Below are 16,038 nucleotides of genomic sequence, written 5' to 3'. Positions count from 1 at the left end.
CTGAGGCAGACATACGTGAGAGAAGTGGACGGGCTTACTGTGTTTATTGGAACCGTCCTGCCGGAGACCAGTCTTCCTGCGCAGACGCAACACATTCACTAGCGCAACGTAATCAACAAAGATAAAACAACCATCATCCAATCAAGGCCTACGGGCTACGTGTGCGTGCCGCTAAATAGACCATGAGGAGCGTGCCCGAACCGCTAACTTCCTTTGCACATAAACAGAACCTCTTTCTGCAGCACTGAGGTATCGCTGACGCACTTTTCACCCAAGCCGTGAATAAGCGAGGCTTCCAATATCTTTCTTTCGAGCTGCTTTTTCCCCTGTTCCACGATAGCAGTTTTGTGCAGTACGGGAGAGCAGCCTGAGCACCTTTTACAGTGTAGTGGCAAGTTCGAACAACTGCCTACACCCAAAGAACGTCCATGCTCCCTCAGGCGTTCATTAATACATCGGCGGGTCTGGCCGGTGTACACTTTCCCGCAGCTAAGTGGTATCTGGTAGACGACACCTGCGCGGCAGGGAACATATACATATTGGTGCCTTTTTTCGCAATCTGTGATGCTATGCGGAACGCGGCTCCATTAGCGCCCTGGGAATACTATGCTCTCCTGAGTAATCGGATAGGCCACCTGAGCGGCGACGGCGATGGCTGGCATGGAAGACACCGGCCGCTTGCCCTTGGCCTGGACGAAGCTGGGGCAGACAAAACCGTTTCTTCTTTCCAAACTGAAGAACTCGCCGATTGGATATGCCAGAACGTTGCTTTAGAGGTTTGAACGGCCGAAATTTAGCTCCCGAGCCCGGCACGGCCCGACACTGAGACTACTTAAGCCCGGCCCAGCCCGGGCCTATGCTCAGACTTAAGGGCCGAGCCCGGCCCGGCTCGGCCCGGCATGCTATAATTGAAGTTGAAGCGATGATGCAGAAATAAATTTAAGTATTAAGATCTTGAAATATTGAGTTTGTACGTTTGTGATGCCAAATTTGTAAAATATATAGAGCCACGGCACATACGTATCATAATTTTAACTTAATATGCAAAAATAAGTTGCGCATTGATGAAGGCTTAGGGCATTTGCAGTGGTCCTGAATGATGAATCCGGCAACGCTGAAGTTTCTTTCGGGGCTCTAACTTGTGACTGGAATGACTAACGCATTCTTAAAAATAAATCTAGTTTTGCGTAAACGGCTTCTTTGATTTTTGCTTCCCCAAAAGTGCGCTAGCTCTAAAGCTCTACAAAGGTTTGAATCTGTGGCCAAGTACCCGATGAGCTCGCCTCGTATACCGTGTGCCTTTTGACGACGCCGGCAAGGCGCCGCCACTGCGCATTGCCTGCGCCGAGAAACAAGAGGAAACCCGTGCTTTGCGGATGCTTTGAGCTATGTCCCGCTTCAACCGAGGCCAAGACACGGCCAGGAGCAAGCCACACCAGAGACGCGTAAGAGGCGACAGCGTGGCTAGAATCTTGTAACGAATACCTAAACATCTGCGCCGGTGTTACCAATGCAGGGACGCGGAACTCGAAGCTCAATAACCCGTTAGCGGCCCCTCTGCTCGGTCATTGGCAGTTAGCAGAGATCCGTTCACAGCGAGGAGGTGTCGAGGAAAGGCGGGTCGGTGCCATGAGAGAACTGAAGCTCTCGCGTGGGGAGGACGCGGGAAAACGATGTGCATTCTGTAAACGACTATCGCTCCATGACCATAAGCGCTTACGCAAGCGTTGCATGTGCCCAGTGTCGGTGTGCCCGGCCCGCCCAAGACAAAAATACGCTGGTCCGGGCCCGGCCTGAGCCCGAGGCAGAGGGCTCGGGCTCAGGCAGTCAACGCAAAATTACTTCAACGTAAATTGCATCTTTTCTTCCTTCGAATCTTCATCGAAGTGATTAAATCCTACCCTTTCTTCGTGATGCACAGGATGCATGCTCTTCGGGAGCGGGAGAACCTCGATTTTATTCCTAATGTTGGCCAGAATGAAATTCCTTGGATATGCTGAGTTTTCCTATCTAATGCAGGTTTTTTTTAAAAACATGCGCACCGGTTTTCGTCCTCATTATCCTTCCAGACTGCGTGATCTTTGTGGCTTCTATCAGTCCTTCCAATGTGTGGAAGATTCTCAGCTTTAGTAGCCTGTCCTTGGGCGTATAGACCGGGAGACCGAGCGCAATTTTGATACTTTTGTAGTGAAAGCTACATTGGCTCTGAAAGAGGAGTTTCGCGCGGCGGGAGGCACAGAGCCGTTGCCTAGCAACCAACGCCGCCGGTGGACGCCGCACGCTCGCCGCGTCATCTGGCAATCAAGAAGTAACCAGAAGAAAATGTCTCGTCGTCTTTAATGAAACAACAACATAGCTGGACAACCAGACTAACCTCAACTTGCAGTCAAGGTTTAGATGGAATAGCCGATCTAAGACATTGCTAATTTTATGCTGGGCCGGTTTCCTCATAAAAAAAAAACGCCTCCACCGGCAATCGAACCTGCATCCCTTCGATCCCCTGCTAAGAGCTTTAACCAACTGCGCCACGCCAAGAATTTTGTTTCTTTATTGCCTGTCTTTGGCACACGATATAACACACAAAGAAACTCCGATCAAAACATGAAAAAAAAAAAGACACAAAAGACCATGTATGTACATGAATGAATGTCATGATCAGCCAGTGTTAGACTAGCCTCGTAGCTTTAAAACGCCCGCAACGACAACAAGGGCTCTACCCTTGAGAGCTATTCGGGAGGTTTTGCAGTCACTTTTTGTATGGCAATAGACCACTCCATACTCTCTCGAAAATAAATTCGAGCAGGTCTGGCATCCCTGTCACAGTGATAGCCTGCCATTCTGGAGCGCCATATTCAGTGGAGGCCCATAAGCACAATTACGTCAAATGGAACCCCATCTTCATTCTCTATACTTAAATATCGCCACTCCATCCCCGGGATCGTGAGTAGTCCATCTTAATTTTCCTCTGTCCGGTGTGAGGATGATAGCAGTGATCATGATAGGCCAGTAAGCGGCGCACTTCAGGAGAGCGTGTACTCAGCATTGGACAGGATTGAATTGGACTAGATTAGATTGGACTGGATTGGATTGGATTCGATTGTACTGCTTTGGATTGGACAGGTTCGGATTGAATTGGACAGGATTGGTTGGATTGTATTTGACTGGAATGAACTGTAATTGATTGGACTGAATTTGATTAGACTGCACTGACTGTACTTATTTGGACTGGATTTGAATAGTCTGGACTGGTTTGGATTGGATTAGATCAGACTTGATTGGATTGGATTACAGTGGATTGGATGGGATTATATTGGATTGGAGAGGAGTAGGCAGCCCAACGCCAGGCGCACACGCTTTCGCTGAATGTATCCTGGGGCCCTATTCTCGACAATTCGCCATTTTATTCAAATTGAGACATACGCGTTACGTGTGAGTCAGGACGGTGCCAGGTTACGTCAGCACACAATCGGGTTACGCATTCTGAAGACGAAAAATAAAGTGACAGAAAAAAGCGCGCTGTCGTCTACCAAGTATGAAAAACGACGGTGCTCCTGCAGGAACCGATACTCTGCGGTGCATTGCGTAATTCGGAAGCCTCGGGTTGCAGTGAAGCGAGTGAAGTGTGTTGTGGCGTTGCGTTATTAGTGTGTCATGACATACTTGCTGTCGAACATTCGGCATCAACTACGCACGGAAAGGCTGCGCGAGTTTCAGCTGAAGAACAAGAACGGCAATGGAATATTCGCAGTGGGTTGGTGCAAAATGGGAGCGGAAAGTAGCATTGTTGTTTATAAGCGCTGATGACCTCTCACGTTCACTTATCAGCGGCTTTTAAATGCAGGAACTAAAACTTTTAATGACTTCGTCGTAAACAGAAGGGATCGACAGATTTCCAAAGTAGCTCCAGCACTGACGAAGAGGCGCCGTCGCAGCCGGTAATGTCCGTATCTGAGCACAACCATCGCAGTCTCAAAGTATCAATTACTGTTGTGTACTGGCTGGCTGTGTACTGGCTGGACAGGCCGCCATTGGAAACTGACCCTGGCAACGTTTAATGCTTGAACCCTAGCTAGTGAAGCTAGTTTAGCAGTGCTCTTACAGGAACTAGAAGGTATGAAATGAGGTATGAGGTTAGGGGGCTGAATGAGGCATATACTGTACTGAAGGATGGGCATGTACTGTGTTATCGAGGTTTACCGGAGAGGCGAGAACTAGGAGTAGGTTTTCTTGTCAATAAGTATATAGCGGGTAATATCGATCAATTCTATAGTATTAATGAGAGGGTGGCAGGCATCGTAATTAGGCTTAATAAGCGGTGTAAACTGAAGGTTGTACAGGGCTATGCACCTACATGTAGTTATGATGACCAGGCAGTTGAAAGCTTCTACGAAGATGTAGAATCGGCAATGCGAAAAGTAAAGACGCAGTATACTGTACTAATGGGCGACTTCAATGCCAAGGTAGGGAAAAAGCAGGCAGGAGACAAGGCAGTAGGTGACTATGGCATTGGTTCTAGGAATAGCAGGGGGGAGTTACTAGTTGAGTTTGCATAGCGCAATAACTTACGAATCATGAATACCTTCTTCAGCAAACGGAAGAACCGGAAATCGACATGGAAAAGTCCGAACGGGGAGACTAAAAATGAAATCGACTTCATAATGTGTTCAACACCCGCCATTATGCAAGATGTAGAGGTAATCGGGAAAGTGCGATGCAGTGACGACAGGATGGTGAGGTCCAGAATTAGCCTAAATCTGAAGAAGGAACGCCACAGATTAGTAAGAAAGAAACCCATCGACAAATTAGCGGTGAGGTGGAGGGCAGAAGAGTTCAGGATCTCGCTACAGAATAGGTATTCAGCTCTAACCGAGGATGGCGACATTACTCTAGAAGCAAGGAACAATAATTTCAGAGATATCATTACTGAGTGCGAGGTAGAAGTAGGCGGTAGGACAGTTAGATAGGATACCGGTAAGCTGTCTAAGGAGACGAAAGATTTGATTAAGAAACGCCAGAGAATGAAAGCTTCCAATCCAACAGACCGGATCGAATTGGCCGAGATATCAAAGCTAATCAATAAGCGCAAGGTGGCCGATATAAGGAAGTATAACATGGAGAAAATTAAGCATGCTGTAAAGGACGGGGAAGCCTTAAAGCGGTAAAGAAGAAATTGGGCATAGGCAGAAACCAGATGTATGCGATAAGGGAAAAGGCGGGCAACGTCATCACGAATATGGATAAGATAGTCAAAGTAGCCGAGGAGTTCTATACACACCTCTACAGTAGCCAAAGTAGTCAGGACCGTAATGAGATTGGCGGTAGGGAAAAACATTCAGACGTTCCACCAGTGACGAAGGACGAGGTCAAGAAAGCATTAGAAACTATGAAAAGGGGGAAATCAGCTGGAGAGGATCAGATAACTACGGATTTGCTGAAGGACGGGGGGGATGGGGGGGGGGGATATCGTGTTAGAAAAACTTGCCACCTTGTATCCGCAGTGCCTGGCGTCATCGACGGTACCGGAACCATGGAAGAATGCAAACATTATCCTCATTCATATGAAAGGGGATTCTACGGACCTTAAAAATTACAGACCAATCAGCTTACTGTCTGTTACGTATACGGTATTTACTAAGGTAATAGCTAATAGAATCAGGACAACCTTAGACTTCAATCAAGCAAAGGATCAAGCAGAGTTTCGGAAACGGTACTCTACTATCGATCATATCCATACCATCAATCAGGTGATAGAAAAATGCTCGGAATATAACCAGCCCTAATACATAGCATTCACTGATTACGAAAAAGCATTTGACTCAGTTGAAACCTCGGCGGTGATGCAGGCATTGCGAAATCAGGGGGTAGACGAGCCGTATGTGAAAGTGCTGGAAGATATATACAGTGGCTGCACAGAAACCATAGTTCTGCATAAAGAAAGCAACAAAATTACCATAAAGAAAGGTGTTAGGCAAGGAGACACAATCTCCCTAGTACTATTCACAGCTTGCTTAGAGGAAGTATTCAGAGACTTGGAATGGGAGCAGTTAGGGATAAGGGTAGATGGAGAATACCTCAGTAATCTGCGATTTGCTGATGACATTGCCTTGCTAAGCAACTCGGGAGATGAACTGCAAATAATGGTTGATGACCTAGACAGGAAAAGTAGAAAGGTAGGCTTGAAAATCAATATGCAGAAGACTAAGGTAATGTTCAACAGCCTCGGGAAGGAACAGCAGTTTACATTAGGTAGCGAAGTACCGGAAGTAGTAGGCGAATATGTCTACTTAGGACAGGTAGTAACCGCAGATCCGGACCATGAAAAGTAAATAACAAGAAGAATAAGATTGGGATGGAGCGCATTTGGCAAGCACTCGCAGATTACGTCTAGCAGCTTACCGGTATCGCTAAAGAGGAAAGTATATAACAGTTGCATCTTACCTGTACTCACCTATGGCGCTGAAACGTGGAGGCTAACCAAGAGAGTTCTACTTAAGTTGAGGACAACCTAGAGGGCTATGGAACGAAAAATGGTAGGGGGTAACATTAAGAGATAGGAAGCGTGCAGAGTGGGTCAGAGAAATAACTCAAGTTACCGACATTCTAGTGGAAATTAAGAAGAAGAAATGGACATGGGCAGGACATGTAGTGCGAAGAGAGGATAACCGATGGTCGCTTAGGGTAACAAACTGGATTCCAAGGGAAGGAAAGCGTAGCAGGAGGCAGCAGAAAGTTAGGTGGGCGGACGAGATTAAGAAGTTCGCAGGGGTCAAGTGGATGCAGCTAGCACAGAACCGGGTTAAGTGGAGAATTATGGGAGAGGTCTTCGCCCTGCAGTGGGTATAGTCAGGCTGATGATGATAATGATGATGATGAACGGAACTGCGGTGGCAAAGTCAAATTTATTAATATTTTTGTAAAATTTTTTGCAGTCCTGCCTAAGATGTGGAAAATAAACAAACAGCAATGCACTTGGGCTGATACCAGTAAATAAACTACAGTTTAGCATCTGATGTATTTTCTAATGAGTTTGCAGAGCTAAGCAGAATTTTAGTTATTTCTTTTATCACTTTTATCTTTGCTGTGAACTCGTAAAACCTTCATATCATGCAACAAATTTGCGGCACGTAACAACCTCTTCTCCTCATTCGATAATTTCCATAGCATCAAGTTTTATTTTTCCTTCGAGGGATTGCATGATACCGACTCTCTAACGCGCAAGACTTCAACGCCACACTTTCAGTGTAAGGCTGACTTGATAATAAGAATGCAGAGAGATTTTGCTTTGTCTGGATGCATCTCTAGCTGGTAGGTTGAAATTATGACAGTACTGCTCTTTCAATGGCTGATTCCGCTTAGCCGTTTCTGTGGAAGGAATGAGGCCTCTCTGTTCATCGGTTTCCCCGTGTTGAGTGTGCTAGCGGTTATTCGCTTCTCGTGCGAGGCAGCCCCATGAGCAGCGAAATGCCTGCTTTTGCCAAACACAAGCATACATCCTGTATGTTACTAATAACTAAAAACGAGTAACGAAAGCCACTGCTTGTACTGTACCGGGGGCATGTTTAGTTCGCCGGGGTACAGTGTTCGCTGTAGCCAGGGCGCACCTCAGTTGCACGCGCGAGAGCTTTAGCTAGCGGCGCTTCGTTGGACTCGGCACACAAACAGTATTACACACTGAATGGGAGGCAATAAATACATCACAAGGCAAGCAAGTGCACACTGGCAATGGATCTTTTGCAAGTAGCGCTACTGCGCATGCGCGCAGCCTCCTCGGACGCCCTTTTTCGCTCGGATGCCATTTTTGCTCGGATGCCATGCGAAAATAGGGGAAGGCCAGGTTCGCCAGCTTCCTGTTGTCATTGTAGGGGAGGGAAGGCGGGAGGGGGGGGGGGGGGGTATGTTCACCGATGACTCGTGCGTCTCCACACAGGCTAGACAAGCGCAGCCCTACACTCAACTACCGTGTGGACTAAGATTGCACAAATTCTTGGCAACGCATCCCCTCAATAGTACTTTGCCTAACGCCCACAAGAAGGGTGTCCTACTGAAAAAAGGTCCATTCGCGGAAGTCACGAGACTCGATTCGTCACTGAGAGGGAGACCCAAACAGTACCCCAGCCATTGTTCGAACGTCCCCCTCCTTGACAAATCCGTCCCAAGACGTTTCACTATGCCCCCACTCAAGTCAACCGCGTTTACATGCTTTCTGTAGCGGGAAAGGGCCGAGTCAAATCACCCCTGCACCGGAGTTTGACTCGACCAATCGACCCGACCCGCCAGTGTTTACGTCCCTCACTGGATCGAAAGGAAAGGGCGGAGTGCAAACGTAGAAACATAATACCCTCTAGCAAATACCCCTCGATTCAGGGTGTTTGTAGCGCCACCCTCGTAATGTTTCTGAAATGCGACATTCTTAGTGCACCTACATTTCACAGATGGCGCTACCTACTACATTTATCACACGTGGCTCTGCTATTCCACTATTATTTGTTTTTTGTACACTTTGTAGTTGATAATTGTTGCCATTTGAATAAAGGAAGGAAAGCCCGAAACTTTAACAGAAAAAAAACAAGTCATGGAGTATTTCAATTGTGCTTAAAAAATTTCATGAAGAGTTCGCGCGCTTCAAGCGAACCACGAAAAAATTAGCTGAAATCACCTTGACCGTGCACATTCCAGTCATAGAGCAAAACCGATGCTTACCCTCTGACAGCGAAGTGTGAAGTTTTTCCACGCGAAACCTCAGCACCGCTAAAAGCTTGTTATTTGAAGTTTAGCACTTTCTTTTAGCCATTTTACAAATTAACGCTAGCTTTGATAACAAGTAAATGAAGCAGACAGCCGATATTTTCAGGAAAAAGCAAACCTTGCAAGACTTCCAACTGTGCAAAAGATCTCCACAGCAGAATGCATATTTTAAAAGTTATTGTATATACAATTACCTGTTTTATACACTTTTCAAAGGCACGTGGCTAATAAACCAAGCGATACACCCTAATAATAATGTTTAACTTTGTTCATTAACATCTAGTCTCTAAACATCTCGAACGGTTTTTCTCTAGGTGCAAAAGGTTTTGCACAATTTTGCATTTCCTGAGACAGAGCTGAAAAGCCGTTTCTTACCTTAGCGTTTTTCTTAACAGCTTAAACATCTTTGCAGCTATTTATACACCAAATGTACCATTCGAAAGCAGAGAAAATAGGCTTTACAGAGATATTAGAACCACATTTATAAACTAAACGAATGACGCACAGTAGGCATATGAATATCACCAACAATGCCATCTCTTCACCACTGGAGTGGGACCACCACCTTAAGAAGGCTACCTCTGAAGGATTTGCAGCCATGAACTGCTGCGTATAAATTTATACTCAAGTAAGCATAAGTGTGCATAATTTTAATTTCAAAATAAAAGGAGTGCCTTGGTATGTTGCAGTTTTCCATGATTTAAAATAAGGTCTAGCCAAGAAGTAACTTTGTACTATATTCTCGTTTGCTGCAAAACTGCTTACTCATATTTCTGTACGAGAGCACGATGAAAAACGGCAAACTATTCACCAATGATTATCCTAAACACCAATGAAATAATGATGAATGTGCTGTGATGCAAAAGCCCAACTGTACAGCCAATGAACTTGGAATTTTGCACATGATCCACAAGTGGACAATCTGACAACTGACGCAAAGTAAAGCACTGCCTTGCACAATATTATGTTGTAAAAAAGTAAAAAATAATGTGAAAAATGCTGCCTCATATCTCACAGGATTTGAAGGGCTGCTCTGGTCAACAGGCGAAATAGGAGAAGTCTCAACCTGCACAGTTTCAACAGATGGGGTAGCCAGGCTATTGGGTGAAGCTCTCAATGATCCCTTTGGACTAGGTTCAGATGAATTCATGACGACTTCTTCAGTGTCACATGGAAGCCCATATGAGCTGTAGCAAGCAAAAGGCATTTGGCTTTACTTCTCCAACAGACAGATTTTCAAAAGCATGCCATGCCAGTTCATGCAGAAATGCGCACATAATTCTTTTTTTTCATCAACCCTCATCAGATCTAAGTCAGTGGGACCGTGAAATATATTCTAATTAATCGGGTTATCACATTAACTCTAGTGCAGCAAAAAAAGAAGGGACTCGGGCAAAAAATTTTATTGCGGTAATGCGCTGATGCATAAGAGTAGACCCCCTAACAGGTAGCCACTGGTGGAAAAAAAAAAAACTGCACTCCAAATTTAAGCCAATTACTGTGAAAGACATATAAATGCACATCTAAGCCAGAGCAAACAAAATATGAGGGCTGGAAGCCAAAAGCAGTGGCAGGGTGTTTTTAGTGTACACAAGAGGGGTTTGCCTACTAATAAGCTCGGCAGGCTACTAAATATGATAGAAAATGTACAAGACGTGATGCATATACTCAAGGTGCACACAAAGCACTCGCAAAAATCACACCTATGCCCCCTTACATAGGTAAATGAAACGCCCGTCCTTTGGCATACTGAAAATTATTTGTGTGACTGTAACTGGAAATGCCGTGTGACTTGCTAACTTGCTAATAAAAATCTTCAGATTATCAAAGGCATTGAAAAATAGGTGTACAACAGGCTTCTAATTCATCCAGCTGTGAAAAAACTCGAGTTACTTTATTCTGACATACCATAAACTTCATTTTGCATGCTTCTCATTCATATGAATTCTTCAAGAAGGAAAAGCATAAATAATTACAGTTGAACCTCATTAACAAGAGATGCGGACCTAACCAACAATCAAGGATAAGGGACATTTTCCACTTGATTGGTAGCCCTATCTCTCCAAACAAGCAAACCTCTAATGTATGAGACATCAGGTATTAAAGACAAGTTGTCTTTAAATTCTGACTTAGAACCTTGCTAAGCTCAACTTAAACCCCTGCTTGTAAGAAACCTTTTATATAACAAACAAAAACTCTTCTCCAGTATCTGTATGCTAAAGAGGGGTTGAACTGTACTGCCAAATAAATAAAAAAAAAACTTTAAAATAATCCTGACCAACTGAGCAAAGAACTGCAGGCCTAGATGATTGTAGTGGCATGACAAAAAAAAATTAACACTGCAGTGTCTACACATTCCACTGTCTGAATTTCTTGTTTTTGCACCTGTACATGGATGTGGTAAAAAAAAAAAAAAAAAGACATGAACACTGCAGTGTCTACACATTCCACTGTCTGAATTTGTTTTTGCACTTGTACATGGGTGGTTAAAAAAAAAGCGCCAAACAGTTCCATGAATATGTCTAGCGTGCTTTTGTTATCACCCAGGTAAAAGCACAATAGCAAGAAATTCTGCAAGCACCAAATAAAAGCATTATCTGTATCACCCCTGTACAAAATGAAAAGTTTACAGAAATGCTTAATAGCCAAAGTGCATTACTGCTATGGACGGAATTATTCCCCTACAACCAAATCAAGCAGGCGTTTTGATGCCACAGTGTTCCTGTAATTTGTCTACTTCATAACCTAAATGATATCTGTTGCCACCAGGCAACTCAAGAAATAAGCACTTACCTCTCATCATCATGCAAGACCAGAGGCACTATCATTTCTCGCGCATTCAAGGGACTGAACACTGCACGACTGATGTCCAGCTCCCTGGTGGTTGCTGGTAAAGACAAGGGCTTTACTGCTGTCATGAGCCTTGACACCTCAACTGCACTCGGGGACTGGCCAGAAGTCAATGGCTCGCCGACAACACAGCTGCTTGTCTCTCCTAAGTCCTCCATAAGGTCGGTTACAACACGGACTACAGGCCCTTTTGACACCCGAGAACCAGCAGGCTGCACAAAGCAATAAAGCCTCACTTAAGAATGCACGAACAAACACTGTACAGGGTGCTTCAGGGAGGACTAAAGAACTTTAAAGAAATAATGGGTTCAAAAAAAAAAAATAATGAACAGACTCTCTATTGTGGACACAATATGCTGCAAAACTCTGATAATTATCCAACTAATTAACTAAAACCCACTAATTAAGATTTTAATTATCAAAATTGGATAGTTAGTCCTAATGAGGAGTTCGAAGCAGCGAACAAAACGATGCCATATCGGTTTTTGAAACGAAAAATTCATTTCTTAAAGTTCTGCTGTGAAAGGAAATCTGATGCTTTTTTCCTCACGAAAATTAAACTAAGCACAAAAGACATGAAGGAAGCTCGATACAGAAGCGAAGTCTGTGACGTGCCATGCACGGTATATCACTCTGTCACTTATAAAAATAACGACCACGCCACTTGCAATGATTGGCCTTTCTCTTGCATCAAGCTGTGAGGAAAAAGAATGTACATGGTGCAATGCAGCTTGCAATTTAAACTATGTGCCGTTGCCATTGCTCACGTCATCACCAGATGTGGCTTCCGTACCGAGCTCCCAGCGCACCTCGTGGGCTCAGGTTTGGCTTTGTACAAAAAAAGGTTCGTATTTCCTCGCACTGCAAGGCTTTAGAAAATTAAGTTCAGAAGAATCGACTGTTGGGCTAGTCATGAGTAGTAGATACAAAACGCAAGAGTGGACAGGACAGAAATTGAGTTTTCATTTTAAAACTGATTTTAAAACTGAGTTTCACAGCAAATTGTATCCGCCATGTGGAGATTTCGTTCCTGCAAATATTTTTTTGTCTATTTTGAAGCCACCATTTCTTAAAATCAGTTGAAGCCTCCCCTGAAATGCCCTTTATAATTGCTACACCTACACCAAATGATGAGTCTCACTGAACCATAAATAAAGCTTGAACTGAAGAGAAAAAAAAAAGCACATTTATTCTAGGCAGAGTAGTGCACTATCTGCACAACTTACTGAATCCACTTGGTAGCTGGAAACAAAAGTAGCCTTAGCCAGCCGAGGAACCTTAGGACTGGAGCCATCCTCCAGCATCAGTGGCACCTTGCGCTTCACTGTAAGACTGCGGTTGGCCTGCACCAAGGTTACCAAGAACTGAATAAGCTTATCAACTATCTGCTGCTGCTTCATGTCCTTCTGATGAAGACGGGCAACTTCACGCCGTGCTTTGTTTTCCTTCTTCACATCATCAAGCGATCGGCCCATATGCTCTTGGCGGCTTTGTATATTAACAACATTAGCAAGCAGTTCCTTGAGGACCTCACTGTTGTCTGGCCCATCGTCAGCAGCCACACCCCCAGCCCGGCTGGTCGGTACCTGCATACACAAGTGCTAGCTTTCACTAGTCCGTACCCCACACCCCAGGAGTACATCTGCAGAGAGAGCGTGTTCTGCACATGTAGTAACAAAGTTCAGTTAAAACCAGTTGTAAACATTTAAAGCTCCTTCACTATCTCTAACTGCAAAAGCATACATAGCTTTAAGTCAGCCACACAATACAAGTCACCTCTGGGAAATGTAATATTGATCATGCGTGACCAAGACACTTTTGATGGACTCTGCTCGGACACATTCACACTCAATATGAAGATTGGAAGTAGAGGCGTGTCAATAATCAAAATTTTAGACAGTTTCCGAACAGCTCTTACTGCAGTTCTGCTATATGAAATATAATACCCTCTAAATTCTCAGAAATTACACAACTCTTGTTCCATCTTCAGTCTCAAAAATCTTCTGTTCAGTTCACACCCACTTAATATTACTTGTATTTGCTTTACATCAAAAGATTTGACATCAACATATATTTATTTATAGGCTATTCATGCACTTTTAACACTCTGCTCTAAAATGATGCCAACATTATTACCATGAACAATCCTGACTACTTGGGCACATTACACTAATTGTAAAAACATATGGTAACACATTTCATCGTCAATCACATACAAACCTGGTACGTTTCACAAACTCAGAAAGTTGCATTTCTTAATTTTGTTCTCTCAAGGCATTACTCAAACTGCTTTTTCTTTTGAACCAGTCCATTAAATTTCACCTGCTGCTGAATTTATACATCTAGGAGCTATGATGAAGTGATTTCCTATACAATCATTCAGAAAAGCTGCAGCAACTCTCAAATGGAAGGGGCAGCTCAACTAGTACCGTATGATTTTGTTCAAAATGTCATGTCGTTATATAAGGATGCAGATAAGGTAGTGGTCAATTGGTTCAAAAGAAAAAAGCTGCATGCAACCTTTGAACTTGGTAACACTAATAGAGCAGTGAGGACATCCTAATAGGTGCCTACTGCTGCAATATAGTTTTCTCCTTTTATAAAAGAGTAATCAGCCCGCTAACCACCAATACCAAAAAGGGAAAGCAGTGCACAAAAATTTTAGAAATAGCTGTAGCCAAGGAAGGTCAACATGTACAATGTATTGAGAGGAATCTCACAAGGTGCAGCAAGTTTCTACCTTAAGAACAATTACTCATTATCACCTACCTGAATGCAGCTATATGATGACAAAGGAAGGGTAAACAAGAGGCTTTTTTGCAGCCTGGGTACCCAGGTATGCATGCAGGGGGCATAAATGTACCTAAAGCTCCAAGGAGTGTGTCAACATCAGTACTAAAATAAAGCTTTTACTAATTGACCATGCTGCTGTCACAGGAGAAAGTAATATCAAAGCTAAGCCCACACAACACAAATATTCGAAAGGATTAGTTAATCATACCAGCTGCGAAGCTCTAAAGTACAATCTGGCCAAATACAAAAATGGACACTGAGAACGATCATGGTGTCACCGCTTCTATGCTGTGCAAACAAGTGAACTAAAGGGCCAAACCCATTTTGTTACATGATAATGGAACAAAATAGTAAAAGCTGTTACATACTCATTTATGCTCGTTCAAAAAGCTGCACACATTGCTATCATTTAGATGTCAATGCTCTGTTTATGAACAGTCACAACCTATTCATCTCACACATTGCTACCCCCTTTGCAGCCTTCCAATTCAGATGCCCTACTGCCTATTAACTGCTATAATGCATATAAGCAAGCACCCACCACAGCTAGCTGCAGAGTTACACTGCACTCCTCCTTTTAGTGTGTAGCACTACTAGCCGCAATCACGGATTTCGCCAATGTCTGTCCGAAGCCACTCGCTCTCTCTCTTTTTGTGAACTTGCAGTGGAGAAAGAGACGGCTGTGAGGTGCGCATCGCGCGGCTCAGCATTGAGGAGGCGGAGCGGCAGCACAGCTCCAGCAGAAGCCTCTCTCTATCCATCCGTCTCTCCGTAAGTTGAAGAGGAGGAAGGGAAAGTGGCGACGCCCACATCACGTGCCTTAACACTGAGGGGGCGGAGTGGCCGCATAGATGCACCCAGTGAGAGAGTAAGACAATGAGAGAGGGGCGTGTCTGTTGCGGGCGTGGCGGCAGTCACTGGGCAGCTTGCACAAGCGTGTGTTACTTCAAAGTGAGCAGCCGTGTGTCGCTCGAGCGCCCTCAACTTCGGTATAACTTCAGCATCTCTTCCCTCTCATCAGTCGCTCCTCAGCCTTCACGGACGGCATAAAGCCGGGTGTCTGGCACTGCAGCGCAGGTTCGCCGTGCTGGAGTACACCGGTTACAAAGGCAGCGGGGTCGTGAGTCTACTGATTCTGATAATGTAGCTAAACAGTGCAAGGATCTAGAAGTACTAATAATTAGAAAACATGCCGAGCGTGCTCAGGAAACTCACTGAGCTTCATCGTGAAACGAATGCTGAAGCGAAGAGAAGCAAACATGCGGTAGAAACTCCAGGACAACATGCTGCGCGACTGCAAGCGATGGAAAGGTACAGCCGGGATAAGCAGTGCTACGCACCTACTTCGCATTTGATTAACTATGCAAATCGGCCCTAATTTCTTTTTCTTGGAGTATACCCCTGTAGGGGCAACATCTTCATCCAGATAGCTGGACATGCTCCGAGTTTCCCCATATAGCAAACTCCTTACTTAGTTTTCCAACCTACAATCTATCCTTTCATTGTTTCTTTCCATTCCCTTAACCATTATACCATAACACTTATCATATCGCCATGGGCTGCACATGTGTCTTTTGGTCAAGGCACAGCAACCTTCGAAATTGTTGAGAATTTCATAACCCTTAATAGAAATTACAAATTCACAGTAAT

At 44.3% G+C, this 16,038-nt stretch overlaps 1 protein-coding gene across 1 annotated transcript; it reads right to left on the bottom strand.

The window, feature by feature from the left end:
• Positions 1-9,562: 9,562 nt before the first annotated feature.
• On the bottom strand, positions 9,563-15,826 carry LOC146205105 (uncharacterized). Its single transcript, XM_084606212.1, has 4 exons — positions 15,788-15,826; positions 12,822-13,181; positions 11,539-11,807; positions 9,563-9,932 (listed from the first exon to the last, which is right to left on the bottom strand). The coding sequence occupies exons 1-4, from the start codon at positions 15,824-15,826 to the stop codon at positions 9,563-9,565; spliced, it is 1,038 nt and encodes a 345-aa protein (XP_084462338.1).
• Between the last annotated feature and the right edge of the window lie 212 nt (positions 15,827-16,038).

The sequence above is a fragment of the Amblyomma maculatum genome, chromosome 1 (assembly GCF_055883805.1).
Source record: "Amblyomma maculatum isolate TAMU_Amacu chromosome 1, ASM5588380v1, whole genome shotgun sequence".
Lineage (NCBI taxonomy): Eukaryota > Metazoa > Arthropoda > Arachnida > Ixodida > Ixodidae > Amblyomma > Amblyomma maculatum.
This window is presented reverse-complemented; position numbering and strand designations above follow the sequence as displayed.

Coding starts and splice junctions, on each gene's coding strand:
- LOC146205105 (XM_084606212.1), bottom strand. CDS start 15,826: ATGTCCAGCTATCTGGATGAAGATGTTGCCCCTACAGGG. Junction 13,182..15,787: donor AAGATGTTGCCCCTACAGGG/GTATACTCCAAG, acceptor TTGTGTATGCAG/GTACCGACCAGCCGGGCTGG. Junction 11,808..12,821: donor CCAGCTACCAAGTGGATTCA/GTAAGTTGTGCA, acceptor TGCTTTGTGCAG/CCTGCTGGTTCTCGGGTGTC.